Source organism: Aulonocara stuartgranti, assembly GCF_965226115.1.
Source record: "Aulonocara stuartgranti genome assembly, chromosome: 11".
NCBI lineage: Eukaryota > Metazoa > Chordata > Actinopteri > Cichliformes > Cichlidae > Aulonocara > Aulonocara stuartgranti.
Window position 1 is genome coordinate 4,403,025 of NC_138947.1, and position 22,620 is coordinate 4,425,644.

The 22,620-nt window shown below is 39.8% G+C and overlaps 1 protein-coding gene across 1 annotated transcript; it reads right to left on the reverse strand.

Moving 5' to 3' along the window:
- Positions 1–331: 331 nt before the first annotated feature.
- On the reverse strand, positions 332–22,492 carry smg5 (SMG5 nonsense mediated mRNA decay factor). Its single transcript, XM_082552019.1, has 22 exons — positions 22,049–22,492; positions 21,525–21,623; positions 17,399–17,522; positions 16,615–16,771; positions 15,663–15,752; positions 14,943–15,032; positions 14,016–14,094; positions 13,807–13,932; positions 12,508–12,576; positions 11,238–11,467; positions 10,813–10,950; positions 9,134–10,045; positions 8,831–9,000; positions 8,666–8,741; positions 7,955–8,130; positions 6,800–6,958; positions 6,555–6,614; positions 5,376–5,535; positions 3,002–3,092; positions 2,853–2,927; positions 2,627–2,765; positions 332–1,694 (listed from the first exon to the last, which is right to left on the reverse strand). The coding sequence occupies exons 1-22, from the start codon at positions 22,111–22,113 to the stop codon at positions 1,611–1,613; spliced, it is 3,369 nt and encodes a 1,122-aa protein (XP_082408145.1). The 5' UTR covers positions 22,114–22,492; the 3' UTR covers positions 332–1,610.
- Positions 22,493–22,620: the final 128 nt, after the last annotated feature.

The window sequence follows — 22,620 nt, forward strand, 5'->3', positions numbered from 1 at the left end:
CTGGGTTTTTGCTTCCAAGAAGCCTTTAAATTCGTGGAACCGGTATCCCAAACTAAAACCAGAGTCCTGGATTGTATTTCATGTCTCACAAGTATGTGAAAACAGCTCCACTCCCACACAACCCCAGTGCAGCCCTGTGCTGTTTTTTTTTTTATCTAAAAGGCTGTTTAAGAAACCTCCCTTCCCAGCTGCAGGGGACAGAGCTGTCTTCACAGTTTTCGGGTCACGAGGTTTCTGCTTCTCGCCTATTTGACTTATCACTCTAGTGATCTGGTGAAAACAAAAGGTGACATAGGGTCACAGGGGACTGATAAGAAGAAAGAGGTCAACATCGTTGAGAGTTTCTTTTTATTGTTCAATGCATGGCCACACACATATACTGGTTTTCTTTTGCACAGTGCAAGATGGGACAGTCACTATGGAAATGGTGATGTAGATGGGGTACATTTTAGGAGTTTACAGGGGTCCCACCTTCCTCAGGGAAAAGCCAGCTAGCTCCTCTTTTCTTAGCCTCCACAACGACTAGCTACAACATGAGGCCAATCGGCTTCTAGCTACCCTCCTCACACTAACGTTACACCTCGATAAATAGATTCTAGGCTCCTTTTAATTTTCAGAACTGAAGGTTTGTTTACTTGATCCACGCACGACAGCAACCCCTTTCTTTTCCCTTAAACATTCTTGCATATATCATTCAGATTTAGCTTAGAAAAAGCAAAATAAACAACATCATTTGGGTACAAAAATAAAATCCAAATTAAAACCTTTAACAGGGCAACGCCTGTCATGTGTTTTTTTTTTCCTTTTCTCATAATGAGATAGCACAATACATAAGTCACTGGTCACAAAAGTACACTGCAAATAAAGAAAAACAAAACCCCAAAAAAAAGCCACATAGGAAAGAAACCGCTCGCAGAGAAGTCTTCCTCAACCCTTCCTAGAGGCTGACGAGCTACGAGATGAGGGCTGGAAGCCTCGAGCGTCAGGTGAACAGAGCACGTTTTCTCTGTCTCGAAGCTGTCGTCATACAGCCTTGACTTTACAAAAAACACAGCCCCACCAGACTCGCACATTCTTGACCCTGCTTCTCAAATACAGACTGAAGGGAAAGGGGAAAAAGGGAACGGAAATCCAAACCACTGCTCTAAATATCTATATGGATTCAGCTTGAATGTGTTTGTGTGCTCGCCGTTTCTCTCAACACGTATGTACTCGTTTGCTAACATATACAGTGTATTCCTGGTTAGGGAGTGAACCAGGGGCACTTAAAATTGTGTAGCGTCATCCCGCCATTTCCTCACCCCGACCACTAGGGGTCACTCTTTATGTTTAGGATTAGGAGTGGGAGATCTGCTGTTTCTTATAGCGTCGTTTCGCCCGCCTTTCTCTTTTTTTAGTTACTTTAAAAAAAAATTTTTTTTAACTCCACTATTCACTTTTCCAACCCTCTAAGCTTTTTAACTCCTCGATCCAGCTTTCTTTTGAGTTGTTTTTTTGCCTTTGGAGACGCAGATACACACAGAGCAAAAGAGTGGGAGAAAGAGAGAGGGAGCAAGTGTTGTGATCGATCAGCTGTTCGCAGCGCCGACAGCTGCTCCCCTTTTGACCTCTCAGCCAATCTCCTTCCACTGACGGTAGAACTCCACGATGTTCTTCAGCTCCATGCCTGCTGAGCCAGCCGCCTGGATCGCCGCCTGGTGGAGACAAACGAGGCACGAAGATAAAAACAAAGTATTTTTCAAATTTGTACATTTTTAAGCTCAGTAGGCAGAACTTGTCCACAGTCTGCAAGCGGTGACAAAACTTGTCACCTTCTCAGACCAAAAATAAACTTCACCCACAGGACCCAGTGAGTTAAACACACTCTTGCAAGACAGAGTTTTTCCCCTAAATGTTTGCTTCAAATATGCTGAACCCTTCACTTCTCATTTTAGTATTGCCCAGACTGAGGTAACATCCTATGGGCTTCCTGGATGCAGACTTTTTAATGCATTTCTTTACGTTATCATTTTTTTTATGTTCTTTTTCTATTTTTTGTTCAGCTTTTGGTTTTCCTTTGTTTCCTGCACCACCTCTGCTCCATCTGTTAGCAGTGGTAGATGAGGTGAATGTGGGATGGTGGCTTTGAGGTCAAACTTTCCAGACATTTGTAGCAGATGCAACTATAGTATAAATCTTAGGTGACTTCCTTCTCGAATTACCGCATTCACAAGACTTTCAGAAAACTTGACCTCTGACTTGAGGTTGAGTTCACTGAGATTCAAATACATCCGAGATCTTTAGCAGATACACCTTTGGTATCAATTTGAAGCTCCTATGTCATTCTCGAGTTAACGCAATCACAAATGCCGCGTGCCTGCCCACAGAGGTGAAGACAATAGCCTTTTATGGCTGAGCGGTAAAAATTACAACCAAGTCAGACTCCTTTGAAGCAGAAATATTTGAAAATTAGGAGTGACTCAAGATTTTTGCACAGTGCTGTACCTTGGAAAATACTGATCCGTGTTTAACAGTGATGAACACGAAGCAGTGAAGACGGCACTGAAGCCAAAAGAGCAGAAACTAAAGGTGGGAAAGCTCCTGAGTGCTCGTGTCTGTGAGATAAAACATACAGCGAGTTACTGACCTTCATCGCTGCTGACCGAGAGCAAAGCTCCTCTACTTCATGGCCTGTAAGAATGGTCACCATACCGGCTGTATCTTCATCTCCGTTGCTCTGGGAGACTGTTAGCTGACGGCAACTATCCACCATCTTGTACAGATGCCTAGAAACAAGAAAACTGGGTCAGTCAAGCTGGAAGTCATATTCACAGGAACAAATAAGGCGTCAGCAGAAGGGAAGTAGAGCTTACCAGGCTTCGATGTCCTGCCGCTTCAGCTTATCTCTCTCAAAACTTCGACCCGACTCCTTCTGGCAGCGGATGTATCTACAGAGGAAGAAAGAAATACGATTTAAAGAGAGTTTTTATTGAGAAATGTTTCATCTCACAACTTAACCCACCTGTTGCCTTTACGAAATTCAGACTCCAGGAAGCGGATTCCATCCCTCGCACCAGCATTTTCCTTCTTTAACCTGTCAAGTCCATCAATCACTAAAAGAAAAGGGGAGTCCAGATTAAACACCTGGGCAAACAGCAACTCCAGCGCTCAGAAGGTCTGGAGCTTGATTCTGACTCGTACGCTTTGAGCAGACGGCGAATCATAAATGAAGCTAGAACTGAGCTCATTTAATTGTTGTTGTATTTTGTCTCTCTGCGAGTCAGTGAACAGCGACGGGGAGTGCACGGGGGTGGTGCCAGGGGAATAATGTGCCGGCCAGAGATGATTTACTCCACGTGGAATGCAGGTATGCACCCAAACCAATCAGTGACTGGGTCACCCCAAACTGGCACATGTGACCGACTGCTGCTGTCTAGTGTCATTAGTCAGGAAGCAGCTCGGTACACACTAAATAAACCAGAGCTGTCATAACCACTAGTGAGGATTTTTTTTTTTTTTAGGGCAACAAATAATTATAAAAGAATCAATTTCCTGTTAATAATCAGTTAATTGTTTTAGGCTAGAAGAAGTTATAAAATAGTGAAGATTGCTTGTAATGTTCAAGCGCCTCAAAAATAACAAGACAGGTGACCCAGGTGATTGATATATGCATTTTTTTTTCTTTTTTTCTTCTTTTTCTGCTCATTCTGTTGGTTTTTGGTTTTTGCCCTTCTCCCCCGCCCCTCTTCTCAGCTGTTTCTCTTTCCCTCTTTCTTTCTCCCCTTCTTTCCCCCAGTCAAGTCTGTCCCATATTCAGTAAGTGAAAATAAAATAAACAATAAAAGGTGAATCAAATGGACCATTATGGCAAGGCTGGGATGGTCAATTTGGTAAAGTAAATCCGTTGGGCATCTTTCTTTGCCTTTAGACAACAATTCTGATGGCAAAAGAGCCAAACGGGACAGGCAAAAAAAACAAAAAACAAACAAACAAGACAAACCAGCAAATACTGATTTTAGAAGTTGTTTGAAATCTTAAATTGATTTTCACGGTGACTGATAATAGATTTATCAGTTTGTTTCAGCACCACTCATTCCTTTCACAATCTGTGTTACGTTACATGTTACAGCCTGGCTCTAAATTTATGTATTTATCACCTCAAAATTCTACATACAACATCCCATAATGACAAAGTGAAAAAGGTTTGCTTCATGTTGTTGCACACAGTGGCCTTTCTGTACAAAGTCTGTATGGGGAAATAAAAACTCGCCTCCATCTGTGACAAACTCGCCCACAAAAGGGGAAAAAAAGCAACAAGACTGTGTTGAAAATATGTTTAACCTCACTTAGTAAAGAAAGAAAAAAGAAAGAAGAAGAAAGAAAGAAGTGAGGCTTCATTTCCTAAAACTTAAATACATGTTTGCTTATAGAAAAACATGAACACACATCGACTTCTAAGTAAGGTAACACAGACTCTTCGTCTTCACCAACATGTGGATCAGTCGTGTTTATGAGCACAGTCACTATCACAGGCCCGTTTCTGAGCCACGAAAAATCCTCCTCTTAACTTTTGGACTTGATTAACTTTATTAATAACCAATTTAAACTTGCATGTTTGTGCCAATCAGGATTTTCTGCAGGTGTCACCAATATATAGTTTTAAATATGTATTTTCTGCCTAAAAATATTACATTAATACCAAAATATAAAAAGGGATCAGTTCTTTCCTGTATTCCCAGCCGTATGCAGGAATAATTTCCAATAATAACAATAAGAATAACTGAAATGAAAACAATCTAAAGCCATAAGAGAAACAGAAAATGGATGACTAGACTATTTTTAGTTAATTAGTTTTTGTTAAAATCTACGTTTGCCTGTTATCACATTTGAGATACTGACAAAGTCTGGGAAATTAACACTCAAAATACCTACAGCAGGTGAGGGAAAATATTTAAGACTTTGTTTATCGGTACAGAAAAAAAGGTTTCAACTCTTTCCCCCGTAAACACGACATCTGACAACCTTTTTGCTTTGGAAGCCTGAAAACTGTCAGAAACTGTTCAGTTCAGAAAAGAGAAACTAGGATTACCCCTACGAGGGATCTGAGAAGGAAAGCGTTAAGACAACCTGGTATTTTTCCTGCATAATCTTGGCCTCGGGTCCAATTCTAGCGGTGAGTAACATTGTGCGAATTTATGGAGAGGCTTTTAAGACTTATTTTTTTATAAAGGGTTAGGTTCAGACTGATATTTTGCTCTGTCATCCTATAAAGCACAATCACTGAACAAGAGAAAGATCCCTGTAAATCCATTAATCCCCACCACCTATGTGGGGAAATGGTACAAACAGCGGCTGTGTACCGCTGTTCCAGACAAAAGATGCCACAGTGCACTGACCTGTTCGTGGGATGATGATGATAAAGCAACCGCTACCAGCCAGCTGCCGGATGAGGTTCAGATGCTGGCACAGAGCAGCTGTGTCTGGCACCAGGTAGGGAGACATGGATGACTGGGCTTTAGGCTGCTGAAGGCTGCCCTCTAGCTGTGACACCTCCAACTGCAAGGAGAGGACAGAAGAAAGGAACCCAACTCGTTATGATCTCTAATTAAATTAAGAAGCGTGTAGATTTTATTTTAACATGTATTGTAGTCAGTGATGGATGCTTGTAGTCTAATAAACAATGTCACTCCTTGCAAACTTTCTCTTCTCAAGATTTCTCCAATAAATTTTATGAACATTTTGTCACAGCTGATAAAAGATAATTACATTCTGATGACACTGGTGCACATGGCATTCGATATACTACATAATGTATTTACTATTGCTGCATGTCTCCCCCCGCCCCCTGTTGGTTACCTGTATATCACTAAGCTCTGTGGTCTGGCCTTACAAACTGGAAGCTACCAAACGTGAGCAGGAGGTTGTCTCTCATGGTCTCTCCTGCCTTCAGTTTGTTTTTGTATGATTTAGAGTCATTTCTGATGGACTCAGTGGTCATATTTTCACAACTTTATTTCTATTAGATTTAGATCTAATGTTTGTTTACGCCAGAGACAGGAAATCTGCAGCGGAGTGGTCGGAGTTGCTTCCTTTCTTCTTGTTAACTTTGGCCGGCCAATCAGGCTCATGTTTTATGTTAATGGTGGATTATTGTTAATTACAGCTGTTTTTTTCTTGGTTATCAACACTCTGGTTGATTATGTTGACCCTCTTTTGCAGTAAACCTTTCAGAACACTTTGTGTGTTTTTTTCATCACTAAAGAGGGAGGCTGTTCTCATATCCAGCACTTCTTAGAGACGCACACATTCTCTTTGAGCAGGTCCTATGATGCATAAGCAGCAGCAATACTCTCACTTGCAGACAGTTGTTTTTTAACCTAAAATGAAAACTTATTGATTAAACCAATCATTAACCAATTAGTAAACATCACCATTTCATGATTTGTTAATTGTAAAGAAACTATAATTAACTATATTTATAATACCATAATTAGTCATCAATTTACCGTGTATTAGGGATTGTTATAACGCGATAACAACACAAAGAGTCAGGGGACAGTAACTAAAATAAAAACCTGTAGTCGAAGCTGGGCCATGTCCCTCATTAATCGATTACGACGAGCCTCCTCTTCAGCCTGGACAAACAAAAACAAACAAACAAAGAAAACGGGGTCAATATGTAAAAAAAAACAAAAACAAAAAACATGTTGGGTTCCAGGTCATTATATATTTATTTTATAGGTCATAATAGAAAAACACGTACACAACACCACAGGTTTTTTAAAATTTTAAACTGTGTAATGACTAAAATGTCAATCACCATGCGAAACTGGGCCTTGGCCTGCTGCACCAGATTATCCTGTTTGGACTGACTAACGCTGGTGAAGATGCCCGCCTCTGGGTTAAAGTGCAGCACGTTGCCTTGGAGACTTGTCAGGAAGTGGCCGAAGCTGCGAATACAACACACTCGTACCACACACTGAAAGAAACACAAAGACAAAAAAAACAAAACAAAACTTAATGACGCAAAGATTTAGAACTGAGGTTATCTGATTACACATTTAGACTTCACAGGAGTTTTACTCAAATATTTCCATCTCATTAAATAACTTATTTTGGTTCATCACACTCACACACACACACACACACACACACACACACGTCCTCGATTCAAATCAACAGTCCAAAGTCTGGAAGTATTTAGGTCAGTATTACATGACACTATTTTTCTGTTAATCAACTATTAAGTAATGCTTTCAGCTCTAATTTCAATTACTGAGCTAATTTAATTAAATGTGTAAATCTTCTAAAATTAAACTCTTATTGCGTTTTAAGTGATTAATAAAACCGAATCATGTTTTTGTCTGTATTTATTGTTTTTGTTTGTCTACATTTATTTTTGCAATCTTTGTACACTGTACAATGACCATCCCCGCTGAATCTTTGTCTGTGATCTATGATGCATGGCTGCTCCCCTTGGTGGCGTAGTACATTGATCATGTTGATCATGATAACAGCAGGATGACATAACAACAAGCAAATAATCTGTGCTGCAACACCTCAAACTAGAATTTCTTCTTTGTTTTCTTAAATCCATTTCATATGTTGTTTTTTTCCTACAACATGTGTGGGTATTGTGTTGATTTTATGTTGTGCTCTCATTGGCTGGTTTGACAGACACAGGTCAAGGGAGCAGTTACATTGTCAGATGGTAATTCTGGATTTCTCATATTGTCTGAATTTTGTCCCTTTACAACATTTTGAACTTCTCTTTGTAGGACTGTTGTTTGGAGTCACGGCCAAAGATATCAACACCATTCTTTCACATGTGCCATCTTTTTCCCACAATAACCAAAATTTCAGTGTTTACCCAGCTCAAGACAATAAATCAGAGACAGACAATTTCCTTTTGTGCCTTCCAGTGTTTTAGCCTGCACTTAATATGATGTGCATGTATGAGTCTGAGTGCCTGTACCTCTTGTAGGGGACTGAGGGAGGGGTTGCGCCGGGAAAAGTCAAGGCGGCGGTGGGCTACACCAAGAGCAGGCAGGTGTCGCAGAGCCAGATCCTCAGGCAGCAGCAGACTCTGGACCAAATCCGGTCGCTCACACTCATTTAACAACTCTGTCACTTCAGCGTTCAGACTGAGCTCTGCAGCAAGAACACACAAATACAAATTAGTACCATAAATGTAGACTCAGAGCACACTCACCAGAGTGTTAAAGTCACACAGGGAGATAACTATTCAGTGCGAGAGCTGAGCGTTACACAGTATTGTCAGTAAAGTGAGTGTACAGTACAGGGATGAGATCAGAGCTCAGATGTAAGCACAACAAGAAAAATCACCTAATTGCATTGAAAATAATGTGTTGTTTTAATAACATGTTTCACCGTGGTGACACACTCACAACACACCATTTGTTTTACTGCTTTACATCTCCTGAGCAACCAAGTGTTATTTGGTTTGTGTTTCCAAGAAATAATAATAATAAAGTTCAGCTTGAGAAAAAGTCATTTAAGAGATAATTAGGCTAAGAATAAAGAAATGCTCTTGAATGAGGCTCAGAGTGAATAGTAATATCTATAAGATCTAGATTTTAATCTTTAAGGACACAGGAGGAAAAAAATGCCAGAACCTGACTGCCGTTGAGACAAGCAGAAATCTCTGTGCAGTGCAGTAACTCACCAGCCTCGAGCAGCTTGCTGCCATCTGGTAGCAGGTTCAGCAGCACAGACAGTCGGTTCCACAGGCTTTGGGAACTCTGCAGAGAACACAGATGATCAGTTTGTGAAATACAATCCTGAAAAGCCAGCATTTCGTAAACAAAGCAGGAAAAATCTGTCACCTCACCTGCGCACACATGAGGATAATATCGGTATTTGTCCGTAGCCAGTCAAGAAACACCTTAACAACCTGGATTAACCCCTGATTGGTCATAATCTCCAGTTTCTCTAAGAGGGTTTTTTCACTATGTACTGACTCAGTGCTGTGTTGACTTCCTTCCGAATCAGAGTCCAAGTCTGGTGAATTAGGAAAAATGAGCCAAAAGACAAGCTTGATTAGAACACTGTGAACCCTCTGTGATCAGATGACTGAGCATCATAAAGGGAACACTGATTTTATGTTTTATATAAAACTAATGTTAAACATTACCATTTTCACTGGTTCCATTGGCAGTACCAGGGTTCATTTCACAGGGGGAATCTCCAGGAGGAGGAGGAGGAGGAGGAGTCTCTTGGGAGGGGGGAGCTGAGCTGTCAGTAGGGGTTGGAATACTCGGGGAAGACGAAGCATGAGGCCTTAAAAGCATGTTACTGAATGTTGGCGCCAGGCGAAAGCATCTCTTAGCCTGGAAGAGCTGAGAAGACATGGCCTGCAGGTTACTGCTAATGCTGGAGTCACTGGACATGAGAGGCCCATTGGTGGTCGGAGGGGTGTCGGTGGTATCCCTCTCTCCTGCGTCTTCCTTTGGTTGGTCCTCATCTTCATCATCCTGGTGCTCCCGGGCGTGACCCTCTGAGTTTTCCGTGTCCTCTATGTCTTCTAGGTCTGAGCGAGACTCTTGACTGTTCATGTCTGAATCAGTTTCTACATCAAATGCTGTTCCTCCTTCCTCCTCCTCCTCAGAGCCGCTTCCCCAGCTGCCCTCCTCGCCCAAGGCATCTCTCTTGGGCTCCTTCTTCACAGATGACGAGTTGACTGGCGTTCCTGTTGTGGTCCCACCTGTTGAATCAGCACGGACCCCTCTTTCTTCATCGTCATCTTCTTCTTCTTCACTCTCGAAGCCTTCGCTCAAGTCACTTTCATCCTCTCCGTGACCGTCTTTGCGAGCACAGCGGCGACGGCGGAGTCGAGAAAGGCGGCTGTACTTCTTCTTCTGCCTCTGCTTCTCTTCGTTCATCTTGCGTTGTTCTTCTATGCTGCTGTGCTTGTTGGCTGCAACCCTTTCAGAGCCATCTTCATCCTTATCCTCCTCATCCTCTTGCTCCAGGGAACCATTTTGCAGAGGCCTTTCACCAGAGGGATCTGTCGGTGCAGCTGTCAGATCCTTCATGTCCAGATCGTCTAGATAGAGATAAAAACTGCATCTTAATTTCATTCAAGTTCTTTGAGGATGTTTCTCTGGAAAAAAAGAATTACTTTCAACTATATATTTCACTAAACAGTATGTTCAGTATCATTTTGAAACTTCTCCATCTGCCTTTTATGGCTGAGGGGTGTAAGGGTTTACCATTATAAATAAAAACTAAGACAATGTCTTAGGCATTAGGGCAGGATATCTGTTAGCACCTTCTTTATTTATAGCGTGTGATTAAAATAAGATGCAAAGACACGACTTCCTTCCTTTTCTTGGAGTTCTGTTATGTGCATAGTGTCAGTAGTTTTCATCACTTTATAACTGTTTGTTTCTGTCCTACTTTGTGCTGACATATACTGTGTCTGTTAACATAGGCAAATTCTCCATAATGCTGTCCTTATTTAGGTTTTTTAGTTTAGACTCTCAACATTAAAAAGGCTGAATAGTGCCAATGAGCTCCATTAAAGTTATACCCAACATTCATTGTTGGAACGGGGTGTGCGCACAAGCAACAAGGAGAGTACAAGGATGCAAACCCTGGTATGGTTTTAAAGAGTCAGGTTAAGTAACACATCATCATCATCATATATCGACACAGTCTCCAATGAATCTTAAAAAGTCCACATACTCATATAGCCAACAGTTCTTGATACTGTGCTGGTTTATGATGGTTTTTATAGCTAAGAAATAGCTTGCAGGTGCATTTTTATGCCTTTTTCCCAACATACAGGAAAAGAATACATTTCTCTTTCACCTGCAGCGTCAGTCTGAAGTGGAGGCACCTGACTCTCTGCTTCTTCCAGTTCAGCCTGAAGCCGGATGTTGACGTGGTTTACAAGGTGGGAGAAGAGGGCCAGAGTGAATGCTATGGATGCACTGTACTGCTTTGAACCTAAGGACAAAATACACAGAAACACTTAAATAAACACAAGAAAGATTTACTTCTATACCTCTAAAGTTCCAAGTAATTCAGTGCTTTAATAACTAAAACAAATTGAAAATGGTCTGTTTTGACAACAAAGGCTCAGGGTCGAAATTTCATTTTGGGAGCGAACACATCACACGTGCTCTGATTCATAGAGGACGTACTGAAAACTTTTTGTTCACTTGTGGTGACGTAATGAAAAATGAATGAACAAATGAATTCCTTAGAACAGCTTAAATTACACAACCACCTACCTCCTCTCTTAAGGCTGTGCACTACCATCAGACATGTGACCACCATTTTGAAGATTAGGTTGTCAGGCAGCACAGGATAGGAGCTGTCACTGTGCTGCTGCTGCTCCTCCTCTTCCTCGCTAGGGGTGTGGTGAGCACCGCCATGTGTTGGCGGTGGCAGGTAGAACATCACCAAGTTGAAGTCTTCCAGCACCGACTGGCAGAGTGAAGTCAGCTCCGTTTCCATCAGGCTACATAAACCACACAAAATAAAGACTTACTGTAGAAACACGGTAAATGCACTTCAACAATTTAAAACTTCCAAGGATAACATTGATGGTATGTGAAAATATAGTTGTGGACACTGGTTGTACTTTGTGTACATACATTTGCAATCAAAAGTAGCTTTTATGCAAATATACAGTCTCTAAGAAAACAAACACCTCAAGAAGAAGATTTTATTACAGTAATATAATATTCATAGTTCCACTCTGGGTGTAACAGCCTATAGTTGCTCAAAACATATCAACAGATTACAGCATGAAATGGAAAACACACTTATATTTGACATTTAAATGATCTGTGCCACACTTTTGTTGACCATTTCCAAGAACAGTTGGGTGGCACATCACTATGAACTATGGGGTGGTTGCCTCCTTTCCTTTCATATTGGATGGTTCAGAGCATGCTCTGCTATAAAAGGCTGAAGCTCCTTTTCTTAGCACTTAGAAAATCTGAACAGCTCTGATTACGACCACTACACAGATACTTCCAGGTCATTTCAGTAAATTCCTTCCTAAGCAAAACTATCTGACCACTCATAGTGGAACAACAACAAGTGACAAGAACTCAAACTTTTAAAAGGTGATTTTTAAAATAGTTTGTTTGCGTTTTGTTTGACCAGTCTTAAACATGCCACTTAATTACCTAAATTTACTAGAAATAAAAGCAAATTTAAAATCTTTTTTTCCTTTATTTTAATTTTAGACCTGGCCCAGACAGACCCTGCAGTAATCCTACAACTACATTTTACTCTTAGCCTGGAATCCAACAGATCTGTTTTCAAACTTTAGAATGTTAAATATTTAACTTGACTACCACGTCAGAGGGAAGACGCTATAAACAGATTTGTTAAATATTTACTACATATGAATGTAAAAAGCCTTTATCTGGCATAAACTGAAAGATAAACTAGTTAAGCATTAAAATACACAAAACCAAATGATTTATTTCCACTGTGGACTTTGATTCTAAAACAGTGTGGGTGCAGAGTCACAACACAAACACAAACCTGTTCTTGGGCTGCAGCAGGCTCTGCAGATACATGAAGCTCACCAGGAGCCGCTTAATGTCTTTCGACCTGCAAAAAAGGCCACAGCAAAAATGATCAACTACAGAGTATTAAACACAATAAAAGATCCATTTACTACTTCTATGTTTTGATAAAGAAAAATAAAATGAAATAAAAGCATTTTAAAATGAAAACATCAGTGGTTTTAGAAACATCTGACCTATGACCTCAGCAAAAACAGGAACATGGAAGAGAACATACATACTTTGTTTAATTTTAAATATGGTCATATTGTTTATTTTGTAAAATGTTCATATTGTCTATTCTTATTTAATTCACTTAATGTACAGAATTCTCCTGCTTGCTGCTTACATGCTACTACTGCACATTCACCTAATGTATATAATATATAATATTCTTCTCTCCCCCTTTTGCACAAGTCGAGGAGCGTGTCAGGTTACATTTCACTGCGTGTTATACTTGTATAACTGTGCATGTGACGAATAAAGAATCTTGAATACAAACTTCCAGCAATGTCATTAACAACACCTGTTCACAATATATTCAGCTCCACGCTTTTTAGATTTTGACTCTTACGTGAAAACACAGAGGGATTTAATATAGTACAAGCTGCTTACTGGTCATTTATGTACATGGAATAAGAACAACATTGTTCTCTGTCCAGGTGGGAAAACAATCTTAATCTTGTTTCCCCTCTTACTACCCCCCACCTACTCATTTTAAAACATTGTTCATTTTGTCTATATTTGTCTTTTATTCCAACTGATGCCTGTTACTTTTGTTTCTTCAACAATCTAATTTACCCAGTGGAATCATCAATCATTTAATATCATCTGGAGGGAGATGCTGCTTTATTTCACCAGTGGTTAGAGCGCATACGTGATTGAGACAGAGTGCACATAAGCTGTTAATTAAGTGAAGCCCCAGTAGTCAACTGGGACTGGATTTAAATTACTCTGATGTAAGCAGACTGAAGTCAACATGTTTTACTATAGATACATTGTAAGCAAGCCAGTGAAGGCCATTAATAACACAAACACACACACACACACACACACACACACACACACACACAGAAAGAGGAAAAATTCCAACCAAGAAAAGTAAATTTACCAAAATTGACAAATTCCAGAGGGAAAATGTTTAGTACTACCACAGTAATAACACACTTCATAGACCACAATGACCCTTAAATAGTGTGTAAAACACTGCATGAAGTGTGACTGACTAGCTTTGTTGTAACCCAGCTTTAAAAGGTAGCCCGTGAATGTGCATCACCTTTGTCGAGAGGGAGACAACTTCTTCATTTCCTGTTTCTTTACTTGATGATACATCTTGGCAGCTTTGTCAAACAGGCGCTTCAGGTTGCCGTAGGCGCCCTCAAAGGGGGCATCTGATTGAATGCTGAGCACAGATTACATCTGTTAAGACTTACAACTATACGAGAGAAGTTAAAAACACTGCAAACGTATATAAACATGGCTCACCAGCGTAGGTAGTAGTAAGTTGCTTCAACATTGTAGAACTTGCTCCCTGCCAGTGTGCCCAGTTGGTTAAAAGGCATTCCTGTTGGCAGATAACCAACACAAACCAAGTCAGCATTTATTTTTGAGTTAGTACCCAGAAAACCATGGGGTAATGCTACATTTGTTAAAAAAATAAATTGTAAGTTTCTCAAATAATATTGCAATATAACCCAAAAAATCATTTGAAAAGAACAAGCGTATGTAGGTTTTTATGAAATATCCCAATATCTTTCAACCCTATAAAGTATGAATACAGCTGCATTTAATGTGAACAATGTCTATATAGAGAGGTGGTGGGAGGACATGTTCATAGCAAGTAAGTGATATTTACAGATGTCTTATTGTTTGTCAACTACAAGAAACAACAATTAACAGTTGTTCTCACAAGTATACTGACCACAAATCTTATTTTCCTGAATGAACTTAATGGTTCTTTTTGTATTAGTAGTATCAGTAAGTTTATAATTGTTGTTGTTGTTGTGTACATAAAGAATCCAGTTAAATCAGTTTATCTACAGGCCTTTAAACAAACAAAAACAAAGCAGGAAAATGTTCAGCCGATGCACAATGCTAAGCTTCCCATTTTAACTAAAAAGGTGTTTATGCGCTCCATTTTGACAATAAACACACAAAAGTGTATTGACCTTCTGCGAAAGCGAGTAAGCACATTTCACAATTCTATACTTACAATATAAAAAAGAAAAACAAACAACCAAACCAAAACAACAACAACACTAAACTGGATTTAACATCTGTGTTGTTCTGGCAAGAAAAATAAAACTTTTAAATCACCCCACGTCCCTTCCATGCTGTGTAAGACCACGGGTATGGCAATACAGTACTGTTTGAAAAAACAAACAAACCAAACCCTACATTCTCATCACTCACCTACGTGTGGCATAACTGACAATGCCTGATGGTAAAACCTCTCCGCCAGCTGCTCAGCCTCCACTCCTGCAAGCTCGTTTTGGTAGCGCGCTGAGGAGAAAATGATTTTAAACATCACAGTTAAAGTAAGAAAAAAAAATGCAAATCTATATGATTACAGCATTGTGGCTGAAAAGGTGAAGACTGAAATTGATTATTTCAGAAATGTGCACAAACACAAAGACCTGGAATGGCTTCAGACAAACATGAGAAAAAAAACAAACAAAAACAGCTACAAAGTGAAACATCCTTCATTTTAATGCTACAGCATTCTCACAGTCTTACAAGGATGCTGGACTATCATAAACCAAACAGCTTGAAAACAGTGCCTCTAATAGAATCATGGATCACTGGTCATCCAGTATGAATTTCTTAATTTACAATTTTTACAGGTTTTAGGTTTTAGTCCAATATATTTAATGTGCTTTAAAGTTAATCAGTAATTTTGAAGGGAAATAGGTCATATGTTCTCACTGCAGGAGTCAAAGGTTAAGTGGTGCAGACATTTTTGACCCATACCTGTGGTTCACATAAGTCTAAACCAAGCAAACAGCCTTCAGCCAGCTATACTATATAACCGAGTCAAATTTTCCCACGCTGAATGACACTTGTTCTGTCTCACACCTCTGCAAGCCCGACAGATAGTTGAATTAATTACATATTCTATTATCTTATTATTACCTAGATCTCCAAGGTAGACCAGACAGCGATGACAGGCCATCTGTGCCCACTCCATCTCCTTGGGGGTGGCTGACACTGGTTTCTTTCGCCCTGTTGGGAACAATTACACAACACTTTTTTTTTTTTAAATCCATCCAATCCTTTTATCCAAAATGACTTTGACTTATGTAACAACACAGCAAGCTTAAATTCCAACACAGCAACAGGGTAGCACAGAGTCCAAATAAAAGAGCCGGGACCAGATACTCTTGAAGCATCTCTAACGTTAACATTCAAAACTAGTTTTGTTTAAGTTGGATAAGAAGAGGTGATTTACTCGGTAGCCAGGGGCTGGGTTGTGGCATCTTTGCAGTGTTTTTTCACAAAAATAAGAAATATCTTAGAGTCAAAAACAAGTACTTTTACAGAACAGACTATAAACCATCACCTTGCAGGAACATAAAACCTCTCTGGCTGTATTTCCCTGACAACAGGACTGTACAATTACAGTAACAAAAACCCCCAAAAACCTATATTAATGATTATCCATAATCATGAATATTTAATGTGATTAGTCTTTACGATTTCTGTCTTGGGCTTTTTAGTCTTCGTTTTTGACAGTAGAGTAGTCAGGAGTCCTTACCTTCACTACTGATTATTTGTTCAGTGAGTCTAAACTGCATTTAAATATCAGTAGCAAATGAGGTCAGAGTTTCTAGTTTCTAGTACAGGTAATGTATTACATAGATTAACTATCAATAAAGTTTCAACTATCTTCATCAAGTTTCAAGTTTTTCCACAAGGACACCAGCTATACTGTCTACAGCAGACATTTACACTTTAAAAGAAGTGTTGTTGTTACAAATAACTCAGTTTTATTCAAGGGTGGTTTAAGGATCCTGAAACAGAAAGACAATTCATTTTATTTTTATGCCTTCATCTGAGAGTGTGAGAATGTGCTGGCTCATCTAACCTATCAGTGGATCTGTCACGTGGGTCCAGTCAATGCAATCCTGCAGCTCCAGCTGGTAATGTGACTGGATGTAGAGCAGCAGGTGTTGGTAGAAACCCACGCCGGCTATCAGGTGAGTTCTGTAGGCACACTCCAGAGCACTGCGACTGTGGATGTGCTGCAGTGAAAGAAAACCCAAATCAAAAGAGAAGTGAGGACTTTAGAGAAAGGAACAGTACACCAATGAGGGTGATCTGCATCAAAATAACAGGCAACTTAAAAAAGAAAATATAACTAATGTAAAATAGACAAGATTACAACTGGCAACTGTGTCGTGTTGTTATAAAGTTGAGTTTCAAGAAGATTTTAAATGTATAAAATAAATGTTTTATAATCCAACGATGCTCATATTAAACCAGCGTTAACCTGCAATAAAGGGTACGCAGGTTTAAAAGCTGAAATTGGCTGTGAACATGACACCAAGATTTCATCACCACAAACTAATTCAAGTATTGACACTATAAATATAGCATTTATTTCGTGTAGTCACCATGTCTGCAGTTTTATAGTGCTATGACAATGAACCAAAACAATAAAGTTGCAGACTGGACTGCTGAAAATGAATGCTTATTGTGAAATTATTATTCTCCTAAACGCTTTTGTGGTCACTGGCATGAATATAAAATAAATTGGAGAGTTCACCTTTTAAGTAAAAGCTGGATTAGCCAGGTAGCAACAGAAAACAAATGCGGTCAGTTTAATATATGCAGCAAGGCCATTTTTCCACAGCTGCAGGGACATTTACCTTCTTGTTGGTCTTGATAACCTGAATGACTTCATAGTAAACCTTTCTCCACAGCAGCTCCTCGGCCTTGCGGCCATAGTCCACTGGATGCAGAAACATCAGTTTCACACAAAGTTCCCTCAGCCTGAAAACAGAAAAAAAGATGCACATGTGCAATGAGAAGACAGCTGGGTTAAAGGACCAATTATTTAAGTGTTTTCACACAAGTTCTGGACCACTGTTGGGTGCATCAGGTTCAGACACTGGTCAGAGTAGTACTTCCGTACATTTAATCCACAGTAAGTGAGACTATTGTAAATGTGATCTCCTGAGGTGAGAGTGCAGCCTCAGTGGAGCATGCAGAAGGCAGGAAAGCTGCTCACTAGCTGTGAATTTGCCAGATTACTACCTGCTCTATTCACAAAAAAAAAAACAAAAAAAAAACTGGACACTATGCCAAAAGTTGTAATAAAAAGCTGACAGATTATTGACCGTTTCAACTGTCACATTTGAAATCTCACATCCATCTGTGTTGGGTAGCACCTAGACAACTGCACGTGTGAAAACGGCTTTAATTTCACATGAAGTGTAGGGCCCATCAAGGACAGAAATGACTGCATATTGACAACCTTGTCGTGCAGCAGCTTAATAACATTGAGCTGCTTTCATTTTTGAGCATATTTAGACTTTTCTTGACAGATGAGTGCAAATAGTAGGCAGGAAAGTAGGAAGAGAGTGAGGGAGAATGAATTGCAACAACTGGTCAGACCAAACTCAAACCCAAGCCCCTGCAGTAATGACTTAATTGCATTAAGCAAGTACTTAATGCAACTTTATAAATTTGAGATCCCCACAAGCAAGAAAATCTGCTGCTTGTCTAAAACATGTTTTTTCTTGATGACAATGAAATTTTACATACATCCAGCTGCCAGCCAGATAAAATGCATTTAAATAAAACCAACCTTTGTGAAATTTATTTGTGGAAACTGTTTTAGAATGGGATTAAATCAACCTCAGTGTTGCATCTGCATGGTCATTAAGGAGGCTGTAGCTTGTAATTCTGTTACTCTAATAAGTGTTTCTATTATTTCATGCACCACATGTAATAAGAGGAAGCTGAATAACAGAAACATGTGTATAATGAAGTACAGTTGGACAGCTGAACATAACATCTGTGACCTCAGCATTCCTATTGGACTGCATATTTCGGTTTTATCCCAAAGTCAGAAACAAGCCTTGAGGTTTCTGACTGGTTGGAGGCCCATTGTATTAACACGACAGTACGTGTCCTACAGGGAAAAAACACAAACAAAATATCAGAAGTGACTTGTGTGACTCATTGGGTCTGATTCAGAAGTTGTTCACAAGAATTTTGTGAAATCTCAGATCTTGTGTGCGGCAAATGACACAATTATGTTAATACTTTAGGCAAGTACATGCTGCATTTCTCTCATTTTATAAAGATGTTTATCAGTGCTTGGTTTTTCATACACTTTAACATCAGAAAAGAACATCAACATGAGCTAATGCTACCAATGACAAATTGCTGGACAGAAAGTCTCATGAATAAATTACTTGTGAATTTAGGTTCTTAAATATGAACATGTTCTGATTTATGTTGTCTTCTTTGACAGTAAACTGAAAGCAATGTTTGGGTTAAGGTCAGACAAAGAATAACACTGGAAGATGTTACCTGCCACGTTAGAAACTTGTACTGAAAAAAAAAGAAGTCATTTTATCCTTTCTAATCATTTTCTGAAACTAATTGACGCAGCAGTGTTTGTTTGTTCTTTAAGTATAAACAAACTGCTTAGTATAGCAGTACAAATGTCCATCTATACCTTAAAAGTACAGCATTGTTCGGTACCAGTCACATTCTTCCATATTTTGATTCTCGTGTCTTCAAGAGTAGGTATGAAATTCGAGAACCATTCCCAGTAGTTTAATTCCTTGGAATCGTTAATCTCATTGCCTATCAATCAGCTGATTTCAGGAACTGTGGCGCAGCCTGCAGTGTGGATATGGACCTTACCTTTAATATTATTGCACAAAGGACGAGAGTGCAACAGTAAAGTGCAAACTGCATGCACAACATTTGATATGACCAAAATCTCATATCCCGATATAAGACATCTATCGTTCCGATAACGATATAAATCACAAAAATTTAACATTTTCTGTAAATTCTGTGAATCTCGGGCAGCTCGACTTGCGTGAAGTGTTTCCAATTTTTAGACATAAGTTGTAACAGCCGCCGTTTTCTTTGTGAGTATTTATTACACAGTGTGCTGCGGCAAAAAGCCTGTTCTATCGTTTGAGTCTAAGGTTTATTTTTTAGCACCTGACGGCTCTTTTTTGCTTCTCATCTGTAAATACTCTGCATACTCTTTCACGTGATTCCGTTTATTTTGAAAAGTCTCAACAAGATCTTGAGCTTTATTGTGAAAGGTTTATGTGGAAAATAAACAAGTGGACACACGATGGTTTTACCGTCGTTGTTGCTAATGACAACGCATAAAAACAGACGCTTGTCTGTCAGTCGTGTGGTTATATAAGAGAAAGAGAACTTTAAGAAATTAATATAGCCACTACAGTGACCATCAAAACGATGAAAAATATTGCCGTAAACTGTTTATTTTGCGACACCGTGAAACAAACGATAGACGTTTTTATGTCGTCATCCGATATATATCGTTATATCGCACAGCCCAAAGCCAGACCCTGAACTTCAACAGGTAACAAACCAATAAGATGTTATGATGCAGACTCCGTCCCTATCGGTTTATGTTTCTAAAATAGAATCACTGTGGCAATAACTCTGAAGTCTCTTAATGTCAGCTTTGTGTTCTTACCTAAATACTAAGAGAAAAAAAATCATAAATGTGTCCTCATTAGGACAGGGGTTTTTGTTTGTGTTTGGGACTGTGGTCTAAGGTTTACATTGTTAAACAGTAACTATTAGGCAATGGGTTTCAGGTCATTTTACCGAAAAACATGAAAGTAATGTAATGAGTAGTATGCATCATTACTGTTAAGAAAATGTTCTGTAACATGTGGAATACATCACTTTTTTGGAGTAACAACCCTGATACTGATCACAACAAAGAGGGGGGATACCTCCAACAAGCACAAACATTTGACCCACAGCATGCAATTAATTTGCAGAATGTGCTGTCTTTGATATGCTGCTTAGAAAAGCTGGTTACTTCCAAAGTGGAGCCAATGAGAATCGACAAGAGAACTGGTAAGGAATCGAACTGATAAGTGATATTGATAATGAAATTGGAATTGCAAATCAATTCCCATCCCTATTCAAGAGTAGCTTTGCATGATTAACAGTACACTTGTTAACTGGGCTTTGGTGAAGTCCCTCATTTCATTCACTGTTTGAAACCAGCAGTTTTTGCCCCTCTCCTTTTAAAGCCTGTGTCGCAACAGAAGGTTTAAACATGGAACAGGTACCAAATTTGACAGATAGCAAAAGCAGAATGAATAAAATTCCACTTGAATCAATTATTAAAATAGCGCCTGGTTGATTTTATAGTCCAACTAATTTACTGGTTTGTTTACTGGCTTCACTGGTAGTCCTCTAGGCCTGTCTAGTTATAGCTTGACAAAACTCCCAGAGCAATCAGAGCAGGATGAGATAACATTTCCCTTATCTTGCTGACTGTTTAGACACCCATCATTATTCCGCCTCCTCAGATAACTTTCCAACTTCCTCTTATTGGTTTTGAGCTTTCTGCCCACAACATCCAGTATACAAATAACAACCATAGTCCTGCTCAAGCTGCATGACCAGTGAGGCTTGCTTTTCATCTTTGTCTGGACAAGGAAAAAAAACAAAAATCAAACTAAACTAAAAAAAAAACAACAACTCCAGCTTAGACTTTGAGATAAAGCCACAGTCAGTGTTTGCAGATGGTCATGCTGGAAATATTAGAAAATAAACATCTGAACTAAATTTAGAAACTAGGAAATGTATGCTTACTGAGATGCTGCATTTACCGCATGTCAGGCATGACAGAGCCTCAATACACACCTGACAGCTAGCAAGACTAGTCAGGACTGAGACTGCATGCAGGCAGTGAGGTTTAAGTCAAATTACAGCCGCCTTCACACAAGCTCCCGAGACACTCGTACTTACTTGTTGCGAAGGCTGATGTTCTCCGGCTTGAAGACTTCTCTGTAGGACGATTTGCTGCCGATGATGACATCTAGCTTGTGCACAGTCTCCACCACAGCCCTGTCGGCATGTTAGGCAACACATAGCATCAGCACGATGACAATGCTGTTAGCCAAATTGCCACAAAATAAGCGTCAGGTGGAAACAGAACAAACGTCGGAATAAACATTGCAAGCAGTCGGGTTAACAGCCCGAGACCTTTCTGTTTCACTTCTCTGTAACAAAGACACGGATGACAAATGCTACCGTGCTCATTAGCCAAGACAAGTTGAAGAGAATGAAGCGCTTCCCATCAAATTTAGCTGATGCTACAAAAAAAAGGTATACGGGAGTGCTGGTTTACTCACTGTGGTGATAAGTTAGAGGATAGCTGGGCTTTCTCTAGTAGTAGCAAGTACTGTCTGACTATTGCTAAGCTAGCCAGCTCAATTAACATTCAATTAGCACCTCGGTTAGCTTTGGCAAAAACGGCCTCGTCAAGGTACCTGTAGAGTCGCTTGATGAGAAGGACTTTGGCCTCTGGCTCACTGTCCTGTCCGGGTCCGCTCATATTAGCGCTTAGCCAGATGTTTGATCACACGCTCCAGCGTTCAACTCCTGTTTCCTTCACCCGTTCCGACGCACGGCTGTCACGACTCCGCGGACTTCTTCCCCGGCAGCGACAACTAGCCAGCTAGTGCTAGCTATAAAGGCAGCGTTAGCGTCCCTCCTCTTCCCTCCGAGTCTCTTTCGTTTCTTTTGTCCTTTGGCAAAACCCCCTCTACCCATCCGTTCTGAAAACCGGGTAGAAGGGGGTGCCCAGTAATTTACGCTGTTCCTGGTCAGCTAAAACGCTCCGGTATGCCGCTTGTGTCGTTCCCCATTCCAGCCATTGCTACGAAGGCAGCCATTATTCCTATCAGGCATTGACCGCCTGAATACCGCGAGAGCACGCAACATACTCACGAGATTACGGAAAAGAGTTGCCAGATAGTCTACAAACCCTCCCTTTAAGAAAATCAGGAGTTCCAAAAGAAAGAAAGAAAAACATATTATGCAGTTTAGGAATAAGATGCAT

What these genes read in the sequence shown, in the direction of transcription:
- smg5 (XM_082552019.1), bottom strand. Translation starts at nt 22,113, where the DNA reads ATGAGCGGACCCGGACAGGACAGTGAGCCAGAGGCCAAAGTCCTTCTC. An exon ending in GTCAGTTATGCCACACGTAG is followed by an intron (nt 14,095 to 14,942) that starts GTGAGTGATGAG and finishes ATCTGCCAACAG; the next exon opens with GAATGCCTTTTAACCAACTG. An exon ending in CTCGGTCAGCAGCGATGAAG is followed by an intron (nt 1,695 to 2,626) that starts GTCAGTAACTCG and finishes TGTCTCCACCAG; the next exon opens with GCGGCGATCCAGGCGGCTGG.